Below are 17,026 nucleotides of genomic sequence, written 5' to 3'. Positions count from 1 at the left end.
GAGTCAAAGCAGTTACTAAGGAGGCGACAAGAAATGAAGCAAGTACAAGAATTTAATATGCAGAGCTGTGCAAGACGATCTGCTAATGTATAAGGCTGCGGCCCCACTGCCTGCGCTGCATGCGAGCCTGCTAGGCTGGCGGCGCGTGCAGCAGAGTCCCCCGGTCTGCAGTAAGCAAGGATAGGGGGGGTGTGACGGGTGCGCGGCCGTGACGTCACCCTGCAGGTTCGCCCTCATTGGCTGAGCCGCCGGGGGCGTGGCCTAGCCCTCCGTCGCGAGTCCTGATCTCAATTCTCTTGCGAGCAGGAGAAACTGTCGGCGCAGCGCGGCGCCCCCCCCCTCGCAGGGGGCACGGCCCCGTTGTAGGGTGGCTCTTGTCCCTGCAGCGTCCGCCACAGCAGTAGCCAGCGGGGACCTGGCCTCACTGAAGCTGTAAGAAAATGTGTGATCTGGTGAAGAAGACTGCTGAAGATAACCAAAGCTTAAAGAAGACAAAGCAGTGACTTATGATTGGCAAGAAGCACTCAAACAAGATAAAGACTCCACAATAAAAGACTGGGCACTTATCACAAAGAAAGTTGAGGACTTTCTACATGAAATGCTAAGAGAGTGAAGATAACACCGGGCATAATCCAGCAGAGGAAGACCGGGAAGAAATCACCAATGATGTACCATGCCGCCTTTCAGAATTAGTGGCAAAGGCAATCACATCCATGAAGAATGGGAAGGCTCCAAGGAAAGATGACATTGCAACTAAAATCTTGAAAGAAGCTGGGGAAGAGGTAGAGAAAATCCTTCCAAAACTCTCTACATGCTGCTTGAAGAATAGACAAATTCCAGAGCAATGGAGCAATGCCATAGTCATCCTCGTGCCCAAGAAAGGAGACAAAGAAGACCTCAAGAACTACAGACCAATCAGTCTACTTTCATGATTTGCACGTAGTTATTGTTAATTTAGCTGGGAACAAGTGGGATTTTGTAGTGGGTACATCACAATGGACCACCTCCAAGTCGTAAGAGAAGTGATTTCCCAAAGTAATGAATATGATGTACCACTCAGTTTAGAATTTGTAGATTATAATGAAGCATTTGATTCTGTCTACACATCGGCAGTTTTAAATGCATTAAGAAGTCAAAGTGTTCAAGAAGCGTACATTGATGTTATAGGGAACATTTACGAGAATGCCACGTCAACCATTAGATGACATGATGATACAAGCAAGATCAGGATCAGCAAGGGAGTGCGGCAGGTAGACACCATGTCGCCAAAGCTTTTCACAGCAACACTTGAAGAGTCGTTCAAGACATTGAACTCGGAAGAAAAAGGCATCCGAATCACCAGTGAATACTTGAGTCACCTACAATTTGCAGATAACATTGTTATTTTTGCCACAAGTCCAGAAGACCTCCATCAACAGATCAGAGTACTCGCCAAAGCAAGTAAGGAGCTGGGCCTCCATGTTAATCTCGACAAGACCAAAGCGATATTCAACAAATGTGTCAACTCTGCAAACATCAAAATAAATTAAATAGAACTAGAAGTCGAAAACGATGTCTACTTTGGAAGGCAAGTAGCAATGGATGGGAACCCTCAGACAACTCAAAGAAGTATGGGGAGATGTATGTTGGGTGTTACCCAAGAGACAGGAAAAATGATAAACGGGTTCTACATCATCACATGGGTGAAGACATTATAATGGGAGTGGGCCAGACATATTGCAAGAAGACATGATCTCGTTGGACAAAGATGGTACTCAATTGGATTCCAAGGAAAATTGGAAGACCAAGACAACGACCGAAAGTAAGATGGGAGGACTAAATAAAAAAAAATGTGATGGGGAAATGTGGGGAAGAGAGGCTTGCAAGTGCATTACCTGGAAGATCATTGGGGAGGCCTTCATCCAGCAGTGGGTCGACAAGGGCTGAAGATGATGATGAAGATACAGCTCAATCCCGTTATAGAGCGGTCCTCGGGAGCCACCCGATCCGACCGCGGTAGAACCGGGGTCGCGCTAATTTTTTAAAAAAATGGCCGCCGCGCGCCCGATCGGGAGGAGGGAGGGAAGAGGTGGCCGGAAGCCCTACACGTCCCCCAGCAGCCACCAGGCCCGCCAACAGCGGCCCTCCGAGTCCAGCCGCAAACTGCTCCTTACCCCCCCATAGGCATCCACACGGTCTCTTCCCCACCACCACCGGCATCCACCCCCCTCCCCCCAACCGGCATTACTATCCCCCTCAACCGGCATCCACCAGGCCCCCACACCTACCGGCCCGCCGCATCCAGAGACCCTCCGCGCCCGGCCTCCACTCCTCCACGGCATAATCAGTTTTGGGCCTAGCCCACGCGGCCCCCCGAGCCGCAGCCTGCTCCTCACTCGACCCCCCTCCCCCCCAGCATCCACACGGTGTCCCCCCGGCATCCACACGGTCCCCCCTGCATTCATCCCCCTCCACCCAACCGGCATCACCACCCCCCCCCCCCCCCCCACACCACTCCTATGCGGCACAACCAGTTTTGGGCCTAGCCCACGTGGCCCTCCGAGTCCCAGCCTGCTCCTCACTCACCCCCCCTACCAGCATCCACACCACCCGCCCCCCCTACCGACACCCCCCCCTACCAACACCCCTCCTCCTCCTCCTGCCACCTCCGCTCCGATCTCAGCAGCCGACACCAAAGGTAGGGAGGGGGAGTTGGAGGTGTGGTGTGAGTGTGGTGTGCAGAGTGCTGTTAGTGTGTGCAGTGTGCTGTGAGTGTGTGCAGTGTGTTGTGAATGTGTGCAGTGTGCTGTGTGCAGTGAGTGTGTGCAGTGTGCTGTGAGAGTGTGCAGTGTGCTGTGAGAGTGCAGTGTGCTGTGAGAGTGTGCAGTGTGTGCTGGTGCTGTGAGTGTGTGCAGTGCGCAGCGTGGAAAAAAAAATGTTTTATTCGGGGTCCATGCTCAAACCGCGTTATAGCGGATCGCGCTATAACGGGGTTGAGCTATATATATATATATATATATATATATATATATATATATATATATATATATATATAATGTGATAAATATCTCAAGTGTGGTACAAAATGTTGACGTACACACACACATACATAAATGCACACATTCAACCCTAATATGCCCTGATTTATAATCCCTCTTCCTCTCTCCTATTTTTTTCTCCCACCACCTCTCACTCCCTTGTCTCTCCTTCCCTCCCTTTTCTCTCTTCCCTACCCCTCTATCTATGTTTCCCCTCTCTCAATCTCCTCTCCCCCCACCACCTCACCCCTCTGTCTCTTTCCCCATAGGGACGTGCCCTTCTCCGTGATCTATTTCCCTCTCTTCGCCAACTTGAACAAGCTCGGTCAGAGCACACCAGATGATAAGGCCCCGTTCTATGTGTCCTTCATCTCGGGCTGTGCGGCGGGGAGCATTGCCGCCGTGGCTGTTAATCCCTGCGACGGTAAGTCCTTGGGGAGGAATATGGTCGGGTTAAGGGGATCAGACACTAGTTCAACTCAGGGTCACCTTTATGCAGTCAGTCCTATGACCGGTGATGTCAGTGTCATCATGTCAACCAGACATTGTAGGGCGTCTGATGACACCAACCCTAATGAGGGTAAAGACTACAGAGTAACTTTAAATTGTCACTCTCCCTTTGATGATGTCATCTGCGCCCCCCCTGCCGGCAGTTCCCCTCTCTCCGCGCCCTCCTCCCCCCCGCTTACCTCGGCTCCGGCGTCACGACCTCGATTCCGCGTTGCCATGGCGACGCGTCGAAGAAGCCACCGGAGCCAAGGTAAGTCGGGTTTACAGAGGCCTTCGTGGCTTCCCAGGCCATTTAAGTGCCTTCAGACAGCGCAGGGCCTCTGTAAACCCCGCTGATCTACAGAACCGGTCTCTTAGATGATGGACAATCCTCTTGAGAACAGATCCACACACAACAGATTATTATTTTTTATCATGTCACATCCAGTACAATCCAATAGGACGATGTCACCTCCAAACTAGGCTCTTCTCAATGACAACCTCCAGAATAGAGGTGTCCGATGATGGTCACATCAAGATCAGGTGCCCTTTGATAATGTCACGTCCAGAACAGGCGTGTTTCATTACGTCACTTGCAAATTGCGTCTCCCTTTATGATCACAGGTCAAAAACAGATCCCCTTTGATGAGGTCCCTTCCGAAACGGGTCACTTTTTCCATGACGTCACGTGCAGAACAGGCCTGTTTAATTATGTCAATTGCAGTATACCCATCTCCCCATCTCCCCATTCTTCACACAGAGAAGGAGTGGCTCAGTGAGTAAAGACACTGACTGGCACTGAGGGGAACCTGGTTCATTTCCCGGTGTCAGCTCCTTGTGACCTTGGGCAAGTCACTTTATCTCCCTGTTCCTCAGGCACCAAAAACATAGATTGTAAGCTACACGGGGCAGGGACCTGTGCCTGCAAAATGTCTCTGTAAAGCGCTACTTAAAACAAGCAGCGCTATAGAAGAACATGCTATTATTATTATTATTCACAATTTGGTATCCCTTCATTATGTCAGTTGAAAAACTGATGAGCTGAAGATGCCACTTCCAAAACAGGTCCCCGTTGATGGTGTCACTTCCAGAACAGCCCGGTTTAGATGTCACGGAAAGGTTTGAGTTTACTCGGAATATGTGCCAAGCTATTTCATTAAAATGTGAAGACATCAGACGACGACCCCACAGGGAATGAGCTTTTTATGAGCCATTTGTGGAGCCCTGTTTAAGTCCTGTTATTGTCCCTTGTAGTATTAACAAACCCACAGGGCTCCTCTAATGATCCTGAGCCATTTCCACTTCAGTGCCTGCAAATAACATTTAGGGACCTATGTAATAAGATCATATTTGAATTTTTATTGTGAGTCCATTTTAGAGCTAAAAAGTAGTACAAAACTTCATAAAATGTGCGTCATATGTATGAAGCTGATTATGGGACTTCATACATATGACGCATAGTTTGCTGTTTGTAATGAATTTGGAGGCATTGCTTCATGTACAATTGTTTGATGCAATTTAAAGTGACATTTTACATTCAATTTCATTCAATACAAATGAAATCGAAAGAGAATCATGTGTATTTTTGTATTTATTACTAGCATTAGTGAATTAAGTAGGGTTACTGGGTCTGCACTTCTTTAACCGAGGCTGTGCTGAAAAGCTGTGTAATACGGCAGGTATAAGCTAATAGAGTTCCATGTTAAAATGGACAAGAAGCAAAAGGTGACGCACTGTGCATGTCATTACCCAGAATCCCTGGCTGCAGAGGAAGCACTGCATGCTAAGCGATAATGGGGATGGCTGCAGACCTGTCTGAGACATGCAAATGCTCCACAAGTGGTATTTTTATTTAGTGAATTAAAGAGAAATAGCCGTGTTAGTCCAGTTCCGAATAAAATGAGTACTTCAGTATCAGATGATACCATTTTTAATTGGACTAGCAACTGATATTACAGGACTGGCTTTCGAGAATTCTCTGCCTTCCTCAGGCCATGCAATACTGGTAACCAAAATATTCCATGAGTTTAACCCAGATGTAGAAACTGGGACAGTAATCTAAGACAGATGACATATGCTGCGTCCATACTGTGGCAGACAGCGCGGACGCGTCCGCACGCTGAGCGATCAGACTGCCTTAAGGCAGTGTTCGCGTACATGCAGCGTGCGGGCGGAAGCAGGAGGGGGCGCGCGAGGCGCGAGAAAACAGTTAAAACTGATTTCTCGCCCGATAGGGCGGTCACGTGATCGGTTCGCCCAATGAGGGCGAACCAGCTCCGTGATGTCATTGGCACGCCCATACACGCCCCCGGACGGCGCTCATGCCATGTCCGGGGAAAGCACCCGCTTTCCCTCAAGCCTCCGCGTGCCTCCGCACGGGAGAAATGTCTATGGACGCAGCCATAGAGGTGTCATGGCACAGGGGATAGTAAGTCAATAACTAGTATTAGTAAATATAAATTAGTAGCGTCATATTTATAATTTTGGTCACCTATATGATGAAACATCTGTGCTCTGTCAAATCCATGTTTGGTTGATAGAGATGTAGCCATCCTTACCATCTTCGTCCACATGACCACACACAGTCACGTGACTGCGGCGGTCACAGCTCCGGCGGATTAACGCAGGAGGGTGGTCCCATTCAGAAGCAGGGGCTTCTACTGTGCTATCGCGGCGGACACGGTCTCCAGCACCGCAGACTTCTGCTTGGTCGTCTGCGGCGCTGTGGACAAGTAAGTCTTCCTACATCCGTAGCAAGATGATTCTGTGCTAACAGTATAAACAGGTCTTTTAGGTTTGACACCAAGTTGACCTTGCCAGACGATTGGGATCCACTTTTTTGGGATCCACTGAGATATTTTCTTTTTTTTAGCACTTGCCCATTACATCTGTGTGCCTACAACACATACAGAGATGCAACACAGGCAAGCCCTATAACGGGGTGGCCGAACGTCCTGGTTTTTAGGCCTTTGCCCCAACTTTTTTGGCCACTGTCCCGGTTTGTGTCGGCGCCGGACGTACATGCTGATCAGCACTTGCTGGCCATTCGTGCGCATGCGCGGTCAGCGCTCGCCATTTACGCACGTGCGAAATTTGGCACGGCTTTCCCCGGAACAAGTATGGTCACCCTACCTATAACCTCTTCTCTTCCAGTCCTAATGCTCGAGCTATAGCCCGTGTGCGTTGCAGGCCCCTCTGTCAGTAAAAGGGTTCAAATGCCTTTTCAAGAGTATACGGCACCGCGGAGTTAGGGGCTCGTACTGTATCTAACAGAAGAACGAATTCTGCTTTAGCGGCCATTTTGTTTTTTTTTTAAAAACACAAATCTTTTCACATCAGCTTTTCTCTAGCAATAGAAAATGTCACAATTAAAATGGGGAGTTGTGCAAAGTATTATTTTTGTTAAGAGTAAGTGGATGGCTTGGTCTTAAATATACATGCCTGGCACATTTACATTTTGGCATCTTCATCAAATCCCATGATCTCTCTGTGATTGAAAATAATAATAATAATAATAGAAATAGAATAAGAAGCTGCGCGTTATTTCTTACTAGCTATATTCCCCCCACTCTATACAATAAACTTAGGACAGGACTTTTAAAAGTTCCCTCACAACCGTATAGATGATTGGAGTACCCCAGTCCCCTATACTGGTTCTGGGTGACCTGGGCTTTTACTGGGTATCTCCATTAACCTAGGGACCCCTTTACTGTTTCAGGGACACCTCACAGCCCTATGCCCCATTTATCTTTCTGGGCTGTGCTGAAGCAGGGACCCCTAGTGGTGAGTCGCGCAAGCGTTTTCAAGGGGAGATATTACTGAGACAATGTGTCTACATGCAGCCAGGCATCCGACCTGATTCCTGGGTACATTTTTAGGGGAACCAGCAAACCTGGGCCCTGACTAGATTTACACAATCTGACACCACTTTCTCCGCGTGCCCCCCCTCCCACTGAAACTCATACCACAGCAATCCCTGCTGCTGGCATCCCAGGAAAGGTAAAAACACAATAATTCTTTATTGTCACATAATTACAGGTAATGCTTTTACAACAGTGGGGTCCAAGAGCTGACACTCCTGAACCCCAAAACATGGATCAGAGGTAACCAAACGGGCTTAACCTTTATTAGTGACCCTGGCTACCTCTTCACCGTCACAGAGGGAGCATACTATCCAAAAAGATACAGGAAAAAAAGGGACAGGCACTCCTATATGCAAAAAAGGGACAGGCACTCCTATATGCAAAAAAGGGACAGGCACTCCTATATGCAAAAAAGGGACAGGCACTCCTATATGCAAAAAAGGGACAGGCACTCCTATATGCAAAAAAGGGACAGGCACTCCTATATGCAAAAAAGGGACAGGCACTCCTATATGCAAAAAAGGGACAGGCACTCCTATATGCAAAAAAAGGACAGGCACTCCTATATGCAAAAAAGGGACAGGCACTCCTATATGCAAAAAAGGGACAGGCACTCCTATATGCAAAAAAGGGACAGGCACTCCTATATGCAAAAAAGGGACAGGCACTCCTATATGCAAAAAAGGGACAGGCACTCCTATATGCAAAAAAGGGACAGGCACTCCTATATGCAAAAAAGGGACAGGCACTCCTATATGCAAAAAAGGGACAGGCACTCCTATATGCAAAAAAGGGACAGGCACTCCTATATGCAAAAAAGGGACAGGCACTCCTATATGCAAAAAAGGGACAGGCACTCCTATATGCAAAAAAGGGACAGGCACTCCTATATGCAAAAAAGGGACAGGCACTCCTATATGCAAAAAAAGGACAGGCACTCCTATATGCAAAAAAGGGACAGGCACTCCTATATGCAAAAAAGGGACAGGCACTCCTATATGCAAAAAAGGGACAGGCACTCCTATATGCAAAAAAGGGACAGGCACTCCTATATGCAAAAAAAGGACAGGCACTCCTATATGCAAAAAAGGGACAGGCACTCCTATATGCAAAAAAGGGACAGGCACTCCTATATGCAAAAAAGGGACAGGCACTCCTATATGCAAAAAAGGGACAGGCACTCCTATATGCAAAAAAGGGACAGGCACTCCTATATGCAAAAAAGGGACAGGCACTCCTATATGCAAAAAAGGGACAGGCACTCCTATATGCAAAAAAGGGACAGGCACTCCTATATGCAAAAAAGGGACAGGCACTCCTATATGCAAAAAAAGGACAGGCACTCCTATATGCAAAAAAGGGACAGGCACTCCTATATGCAAAAAAGGGACAGGCACTCCTATATGCAAAAAAGGGACAGGCACTCCTATATGCAAAAAAGGGACAGGCACTCCTATATGCAAAAAAAGGACAGGCACTCCTATATGCAAAAAAGGGACAGGCACTCCTATATGCAAAAAAGGGACAGGCACTCCTATATGCAAAAAAGGGACAGGCACTCCTATATGCAAAAAAGGGACAGGCACTCCTATATGCAAAAAAGTGACATTTATTGGCTCAACGTTTCGGTCCCCACTGGGAAAGGTCGTGTGTGTGTGTGTGTGTGTGTGTGTGTGTGTGTGTGTGTGTGTGTGTGTGTGTGTGTGTGTGTGTGTGTGTGTGTGTGTGTGTGTGTGTGTGTGTGTTAAAAATGGGTGTAGTGTCTTAACATAAATATATAATCAGATATTTAAATCATTTTTGTTTCTAAGTGATGATTCTACTAGCAATCTAGGCAATAAAAGCAAAATAATGATTTTTGTAAATCTGCATATTCTTTAATTTGTCAATGTCCTTATTTTTACTTGCAGTAATCAAAACGAGGCTGCAATCGTTACAGCGAGGGGTGAATGAGGATACATACTCAGGAGTTATAGACTGTACCAGGTAATTATGTAACTAATGCAGGGACACAAACAGAAGGGACCCATGAACTCTGGAGTATATCCCTCCCGCTGGAGAGTGACACAGGCAGAAGGGACGTATGTCCCTCCCATTTCAGGGTGACACAGAGAAGGAACCTGTGTCCCACCCATGCTGTCCTCACAGCAGAGTGACGTAATGACACAAGAAGTAAGATGTATGGCCCAAATGAAGTCTATCCCCTCAGGGTGACACAGACAGAACAGACTTGGAGTCTGTCCCTCACATAGCCCGCAGTCACACTGACAGGCGCAGGGGAATTTTGGCCCTTCTTGTTGTCCCCCACCCACTGCAGGGTGACACAGGCAGATGCGACCTATCACATACTGTATGATGTATATATAAGGGAGTCACCCCCGGTTCCCCTGATCTTCCTTTGCCCTCTGCCTTACCCCTGTGGCGGTGGGGGAAGGGGACGGCAACTGCTCCCGGCGGGCACCGCCCTCTTTGTTGTGGCGCGAGCTTCGCCCATGCGCAGTAAAGATCGCGCACGCGGTCCCAATAGAAAAGAGCTGGCAGATTCTCATGCGGCAGAGTTGCAACAATGTTGTGTGCAGACAGGGTTTTTGTCAGTTGCAGCACGTTGGGCAGTCAGAGACCGGAGCAGCCCAGGGAAGGAGGTAGGGTACAGGAGTCAGGGACTCCCTGTACTAGGCCAGCACCCCCCAGGGCCCGAGATAGCTCAGCTCCCCAGTAAGGTGAGTGTTGCCAGGGGCATCCCTCAGGTTAGGGACCCTGCCACTTACATTAGTGGGAGCTGGGAAAGGAAGGTTACAGAGAGTTGGAGTCAGGGAGCTGTAGGGAAGGAAGGGTGCGGGGAGCGAGTGCAGCTTCTGCCCCATATAGGTACCTACACCCCAGGTAGGCCCCAACGCCCCACTAGTTTAGTGGGTAAGTGCTTAGGGAGGCCCGAGATAGGGACGCTGCCCTTTAGCATAGAGTGCTGCCTTGTCAGAGTCACGGCTGTTAGTGCTGTGAGGTCTGACAGGCAGGCACCTTGTTGCGCAGCACGTTGGCTGCAGCCTCCAGTGAGCTACAGCTTGCTGCTGTAGGCGCTGGGACTAGTTAGAAAGTAGTGAGGCTGAAGGGACTTGGGTAGTTAGGGGAGTGGGACAGGTCATTAACCCTGCAGGCCCATAGGAGTTCCCCAAGCCACTACAGGTTGCTGTACTACAGGGACAGGCCCTAGGTTAGGGTTCCTGTCACGTTAGTACCAAGTGTTAGTTAGGGACTCAGCGAACGCTGCGGTTCCTGTAAAGCGGTTCGGACCCACGTTGGGGTCCGCAGAGACTATTCCAGAGGGAGACCGCCCTGGCGGTCTGCGTACAAAGGAGTTCGGTTGGAGGATCAGACGGATTCATCACACGTCTGACCCTTTGCGAAGCCAGTTGCTGATCCGAGTACCGGAGTGCTCGGCAGGTACTATCTACTACACAAGTGCACCAACGGGCCCTTAGTTTAATAGTGACTGCGCAGTCACCCATTGACTCTGTCTGCAAGAGTGCGGGACATTGGGTGGGGTTCTTTGGACACTGGGTGGGATCACCTGGTGTTGGGGAAGCGTCCTGCTGGACGTCGCAGTTAGTGTCTCCTCGTGAGTGGGACACCGGTTATGTGATACCTGTCATGATTTGTTATATTCTGTTCTAACCTAAGTAAATAGTATTAGTTATTATATATCTGTGTATGAGTATTGATTGTTGTGATTGTCCTGCGAGGAACCACTCCCCCTCTGGTGGGAGCCATCGCAGGTGGAGGCGCTGAATTGAGTAAGTGGTTACCCCTAGTATAATTGCCCCAGGTTCCCCGTGGCGGAAGCTCAGCCCTCCTGCGAGCCAACAGGTAATGCACCACACCTATGGTAACACCGTATGTTCCTTGCACCCACATCAGATCTGCGATTGGGGGGGGGAATACCCGTTACATTTTGGAGGCGCTGCTGAGATGAGACCTGGGGTGCCCTGTTTTCATTTTTTCCAAATTGGCCAAATTAGATTTTTCACCATGTTTGGGCCTGCAAGCCATGAGGCCCACGAACGAAACAAGAGGACAAAAGTATCCCCGCGACATGTGCTAGTAGTAGGGGATGTTCCCAGTAGTGCCGTGAAGTTGAGGGAAATTTGTGAGGCCCTAGGGAGACTCCTGGGCATAGACCAAGGGTGGAAGAGGATAGAGCACCGGTACGACCCCACAGACCAGTGTTGTAGACTATGGCTAGTAACGGATCAGGAAATATGCCGGGAAAATGTCCCTCTGACCTTGCATTTCCCAGAGGCCCCACCAGAAGGCTACCCTCTTGCATACTCAGAGAGCCTTAGTGAGATTACCCGACCTGTGATCAAAATGGAGGCTCCCTCATCAAGGGAGTCACACCTAAAATGGCGTCTCCCGCCAAAGCAGGAGAGCACATGTGCTGCTGACTGCAAGCCTGCACCAAATTGTGTTGCAGAAATCCGTCCGGGACTGGCGGGAAAACCAGAGCTCCGCCCCCGCAATGTGAGTGACTCAGTGATAGAGCGAGCCCCTCCTTTACATTCCACAAGGGGGAGCAAGCAAAGTGAACAGCCATCAGCAACTGCTGTTCCCATTAAAAACAGTACAGAGTGCAGAGAAATACACCCTCATTTATATGGAGCATGGTGGTCTAAAGGAGGGAAAATATCCTTTCTGGTGTGCCCGTGCCTACAAAAGGACTTGAGTCTATCTGGTGGTATGGACTTTAACCATTTTAGGCTACCAATAGAATATCGGGTGGCCGTGGTGGAGGACGAGGGGTGTATACGATGTGTTTGTAATCAGTGTGACTTCCCAGGTGGCAAACCGACCTGGGGTCCCAAGTGTGCTTGTTGCGGAGCACAGTTTCTAAAGCCTGTGCTGCTGCAGTCTACAGTCCCAGATCCCAAGCAGGAATCTCAGATGGCAGAACCCAGAGATGAAGATATTGTTAACTGCTCTACCTCAACCACGGCGGTGGAGGAGCTGACAGACAAGGCTGCCCTAGTTCCCCGTTGCAACCAAGCGGGAAGAACTGAGGCCAAGCCAGCTACGGAAAAGGACGAACCATCGGTGGTGATGCGCCGACCGGCGAACCACCCCAGCAGTAATACAGAGGAGACAGAGGAATCACAGGGTGAGTTTACTGCCCCAGGGGTGTTGGGTGTGAGCCTCCAGGTGACCGCGGAGCACGATAGCTTCTTAAGTCTGGATACCAGGGCGAATGGCTCCACTCGACATCGCGTCCTGGTGGAGGTGTCCCCCCTAGAAGATAGCTGTCCCGCAGTACGAGTGGACCAGTACCTACCGCCTATCGTTCCAGATGAAGTGAAACCCATCGCAAGCCAGCAGAGTGGTAAGGAACCCCCTTGCTCCCCACAGGCTCCGGTGGAGGTGACCGTGAAAAATGCTCCAACTACCGTTCATGCGGAGCAGAAGAATGTAGCTGGACATCCAGGTGTCAGCACACGTGAACCGAGTGTGAGCCCGTGCGCTCCGACTCAAATGGTCCCAGGACTGAGATCCAACGCTCCCGAGTTTCAAGCCAGTGAGTGGACTGTCCCAGAAGTGTTGTGGACAGGTCCCAAGACAGCTGAGGTGGGAACTGGCAGCGTCCCCGAGGACCTGTTGGCCACCGTGAATCACCGCAGTGGTAAGGTATCTACCCTTTACTCCCTGCCGGGTGAAACAGAGACTTTGAGGAAAGAGACATTGTCCATTGCTCGCTTCCCAGCGGAAGCCTCGCAAGTACGTAGGGGCAAGGACTGTGTGGCGAGGGATTTAGTAAAAATTGCCTCCCTTGAGCCCAAGAAGGAGCGCTCCATTCACCATGTGGTGGACCGCGGAAAAAGGCAAGACCTCCTGGCCTACTGCATCCATGCCACGGATGGCCGGGTAAAGGTCTGGCCCAGAGACATTGTATTCTTCCTTCCACCAGGGGGAGGAAGTAGTACTGAACCAGTGACTGTTATCCCAGAGTGTGCTCTCCGAGAGATTCACCCCGGGGAGGCTCACGGACGCAAAAGTGAGGTACCCCCACATGATCAGTTAGGGGCACCCCACAAATGGTCTCAGCAAGCAGCTAACACTCAGCTGGCCTTGGGTATTACTGTGTGTGATATGCCATGCATCCGTGATGTTACAGTCAATATGTTACGTTGTACCGTTTATGCAATGCATTTTTATTGTGTAACTTTCTGTAATGTGACGCTGTTCTCCAAGCGGGGACGTTGGTATTTTCACCAGGGGGAGAGTATAAGGGAGTCACCCCCGGTTCCCCTGATCTTCCTTTGCCCTCTGCCTTACCCCTGTGGCGGTGGGGGAAGGGGACGGCAACTGCTCCCGGCGGGCACCGCCCTCTTTGTTGTGGCGCGAGCTTCGCCCATGCGCAGTAAAGATCGCGCACGCGGTCCCAATAGAAAAGAGCTGGCAGATTCTCATGCGGCAGAGTTGCAACAATGTTGTGTGCAGACAGGGTTTTTGTCAGTTGCAGCACGTTGGGCAGTCAGAGACCGGAGCAGCCCAGGGAAGGAGGTAGGGTACAGGAGTCAGGGACTCCCTGTACTAGGCCAGCACCCCCCAGGGCCCGAGATAGCTCAGCTCCCCAGTAAGGTGAGTGTTGCCAGGGGCATCCCTCAGGTTAGGGACCCTGCCACTTACATTAGTGGGAGCTGGGAAAGGAAGGTTACAGAGAGTTGGAGTCAGGGAGCTGTAGGGAAGGAAGGGTGCGGGGAGCGAGTGCAGCTTCTGCCCCATATAGGTACCTACACCCCAGGTAGGCCCCAACGCCCCACTAGTTTAGTGGGTAAGTGCTTAGGGAGGCCCGAGATAGGGACGCTGCCCTTTAGCATAGAGTGCTGCCTTGTCAGAGTCACGGCTGTTAGTGCTGTGAGGTCTGACAGGCAGGCACCTTGTTGCGCAGCACGTTGGCTGCAGCCTCCAGTGAGCTACAGCTTGCTGCTGTAGGCGCTGGGACTAGTTAGAAAGTAGTGAGGCTGAAGGGACTTGGGTAGTTAGGGGAGTGGGACAGGTCATTAACCCTGCAGGCCCATAGGAGTTCCCCAAGCCACTACAGGTTGCTGTACTACAGGGACAGGCCCTAGGTTAGGGTTCCTGTCACGTTAGTACCAAGTGTTAGTTAGGGACTCAGCGAACGCTGCGGTTCCTGTAAAGCGGTTCGGACCCACGTTGGGGTCCGCAGAGACTATTCCAGAGGGAGACCGCCCTGGCGGTCTGCGTACAAAGGAGTTCGGTTGGAGGATCAGACGGATTCATCACACGTCTGACCCTTTGCGAAGCCAGTTGCTGATCCGAGTACCGGAGTGCTCGGCAGGTACTATCTACTACACAAGTGCACCAACGGGCCCTTAGTTTAATAGTGACTGCGCAGTCACCCATTGACTCTGTCTGCAAGAGTGCGGGACATTGGGTGGGGTTCTTTGGACACTGGGTGGGATCACCTGGTGTTGGGGAAGCGTCCTGCTGGACGTCGCAGTTAGTGTCTCCTCGTGAGTGGGACACCGGTTATGTGATACCTGTCATGATTTGTTATATTCTGTTCTAACCTAAGTAAATAGTATTAGTTATTATATATCTGTGTATGAGTATTGATTGTTGTGATTGTCCTGCGAGGAACCACTCCCCCTCTGGTGGGAGCCATCGCAGGTGGAGGCGCTGAATTGAGTAAGTGGTTACCCCTAGTATAATTGCCCCAGGTTCCCCGTGGCGGAAGCTCAGCCCTCCTGCGAGCCAACAGGTAATGCACCACACCTATGGTAACACCGTATGTTCCTTGCACCCACATCAGATCTGCGATTGGGGGGGGGAATACCCGTTACATATAGGAAACAGTATTTCTATGCACTGTATAATGCTGTTGAGTATCTTTATACTGTACACTCCCACTCCCTGATAATGGACACTCTGCACTGTATAATTATGCTGGGTATCTCTATACATTTCCACCCCCCGATAATAAATATGCTGCACGGTATGATGATCCTGAGTACCTCTATACACTTCCACCCCCTGATAATGAGCATGCTGCACTGTACAATGATGTGGACCATCTCTATACACTTCCACCCACTGATAATTAACAGTCTGCACTGTATAATGATGACGAGTATCTTTATACACTTCCACCCACTGATAATGAACATGCTGCGTTGTATAACGAGGCTGAGTATCTCTATACACTTCCACCTCCTGATAATGAACACGCTGCGCTGTATAATGATGCTGAGTATCTCTATACACTTCCACCTCCTGATAATGAACATGCTGTGCTGTATAATGGTGCCGAGTATCTCTATACACTGTCGCTCTTATTATATCTGTGCCCGTGCCCCATGTCTCTGCAGGAAGATCTGGAGGAGCGAGGGTCCTGCTGCCTTCCTGAAGGGTGCGTACTGCCGAGCCCTCGTCATCGCTCCGCTCTTCGGCATCGCTCAAGTTGTGTACTTCTTTGGAATCGCCGAGTTCCTCCTGGACCATTTACCTTCACGGCGGGATTAACGTCACCACAGTGACCTCCAAGCCACGCCCCCGTCTTTTAGGGGGGTCTTCAAGGTACCGCAATTTCGGCTCCTTGTACCCCTCCTCCCCCTTACTTTACATGGCCTGAGTGGATTCTTCCTGCTCCTGTATGCATATAACGGGCAGGTTTCCAGGCCAGGGCGTCTCCGTTTCTCCACCCCCCCCCCCCTTTTTATAATGCAGTGGTATGGTCCAAAGCTGTCCTAATGTGCTGCACAAGCTTCTAGCCAATCAGGTAGCCCCCCTTACCTGCGGTTAGCAGAAGACGACGCCTTCTAAAGGGGCAACGACGCTGCATAAACCTCATTATTTTATGAGGTCGAGGAACTTTTAACACCTTTGTTTTGCCGGAAGGTTATTATTTTTTTTTTGTAGGCTAACTAAAGATGCTGGAGGTCACTAAGAAATAACATACCTCTTAACATTAAGTTTTAAGCCCTTCTCTGCTGGAGAGCCGGCAACACCCTCCTATTACACAGGTTATAGGGTGCAGTTTGTCGGTTCGAATCTCATCTCGGCATCATATCCTCATCTTATGTCCCTGTACATAAATTGGGTAACTGGGTGATTTATAGTATCATTGATTTCTCCTGCCCAACAGAAACTGCCTTGCAGAGATCTGCTGGCAAGATTCCACCCTCGAGGTGGCTGCACTGTTGCGTCTCAACTATAATTCTAAAGCACATTGAAAATGAAATGTACCCATATGTGTATGTAAAGATATATACAATTTTAAATAGTGTGTGTATATGTATATATATATATATATATATATATATATATATATATATATATATATATATATATATATATATACACATACATACACATATACACATACATACACATATACATATACATATATATATATATATATATATATATATATATATATACAACCATTATTTTTATTGTTTACGTTATTTATTGTAAATTTAAATTTTAGATCCTTCCCCTATATACTTCTTTCAATTCCTTCTCATAAAACCATTAAACTAAGCTACTGTAGGTGTAAATCTAATTTATGTACACAATAAGTATGTTACCAAAGCCTATACGTATGGCCAAGTAGCCAACCAAACCTTGAATTTTAAGTATTTTAAT

General features: G+C 49.2%; 1 protein-coding gene across 5 annotated transcripts in view; it reads left to right on the top strand.

Moving 5' to 3' along the window:
• Positions 1-16,690, top strand: part of SLC25A22 (solute carrier family 25 member 22) — a 70,269-nt gene extending 53,579 nt beyond the window's left edge. For all 5 annotated transcript variants that reach the window (XM_075566826.1, XM_075566825.1, XM_075566828.1 and 2 more), the window contains 3 exons: positions 3,287-3,441; positions 9,280-9,355; positions 15,748-16,690. In XM_075566826.1, the coding sequence (XP_075422941.1) occupies positions 3,287-3,441; positions 9,280-9,355; positions 15,748-15,901 (385 nt within the window). In that variant the 3' untranslated portion in view covers positions 15,902-16,690. The remainder of the gene's footprint in view (positions 1-3,286; positions 3,442-9,279; positions 9,356-15,747) is intronic.
• Positions 16,691-17,026: the final 336 nt, after the last annotated feature.

Source organism: Ascaphus truei, chromosome 12 (assembly GCF_040206685.1).
Source record: "Ascaphus truei isolate aAscTru1 chromosome 12, aAscTru1.hap1, whole genome shotgun sequence".
NCBI lineage: Eukaryota > Metazoa > Chordata > Amphibia > Anura > Ascaphidae > Ascaphus > Ascaphus truei.
Note: the sequence above shows the minus strand (reverse complement) of the source record. Positions and strands in the feature narration are given on the sequence as shown.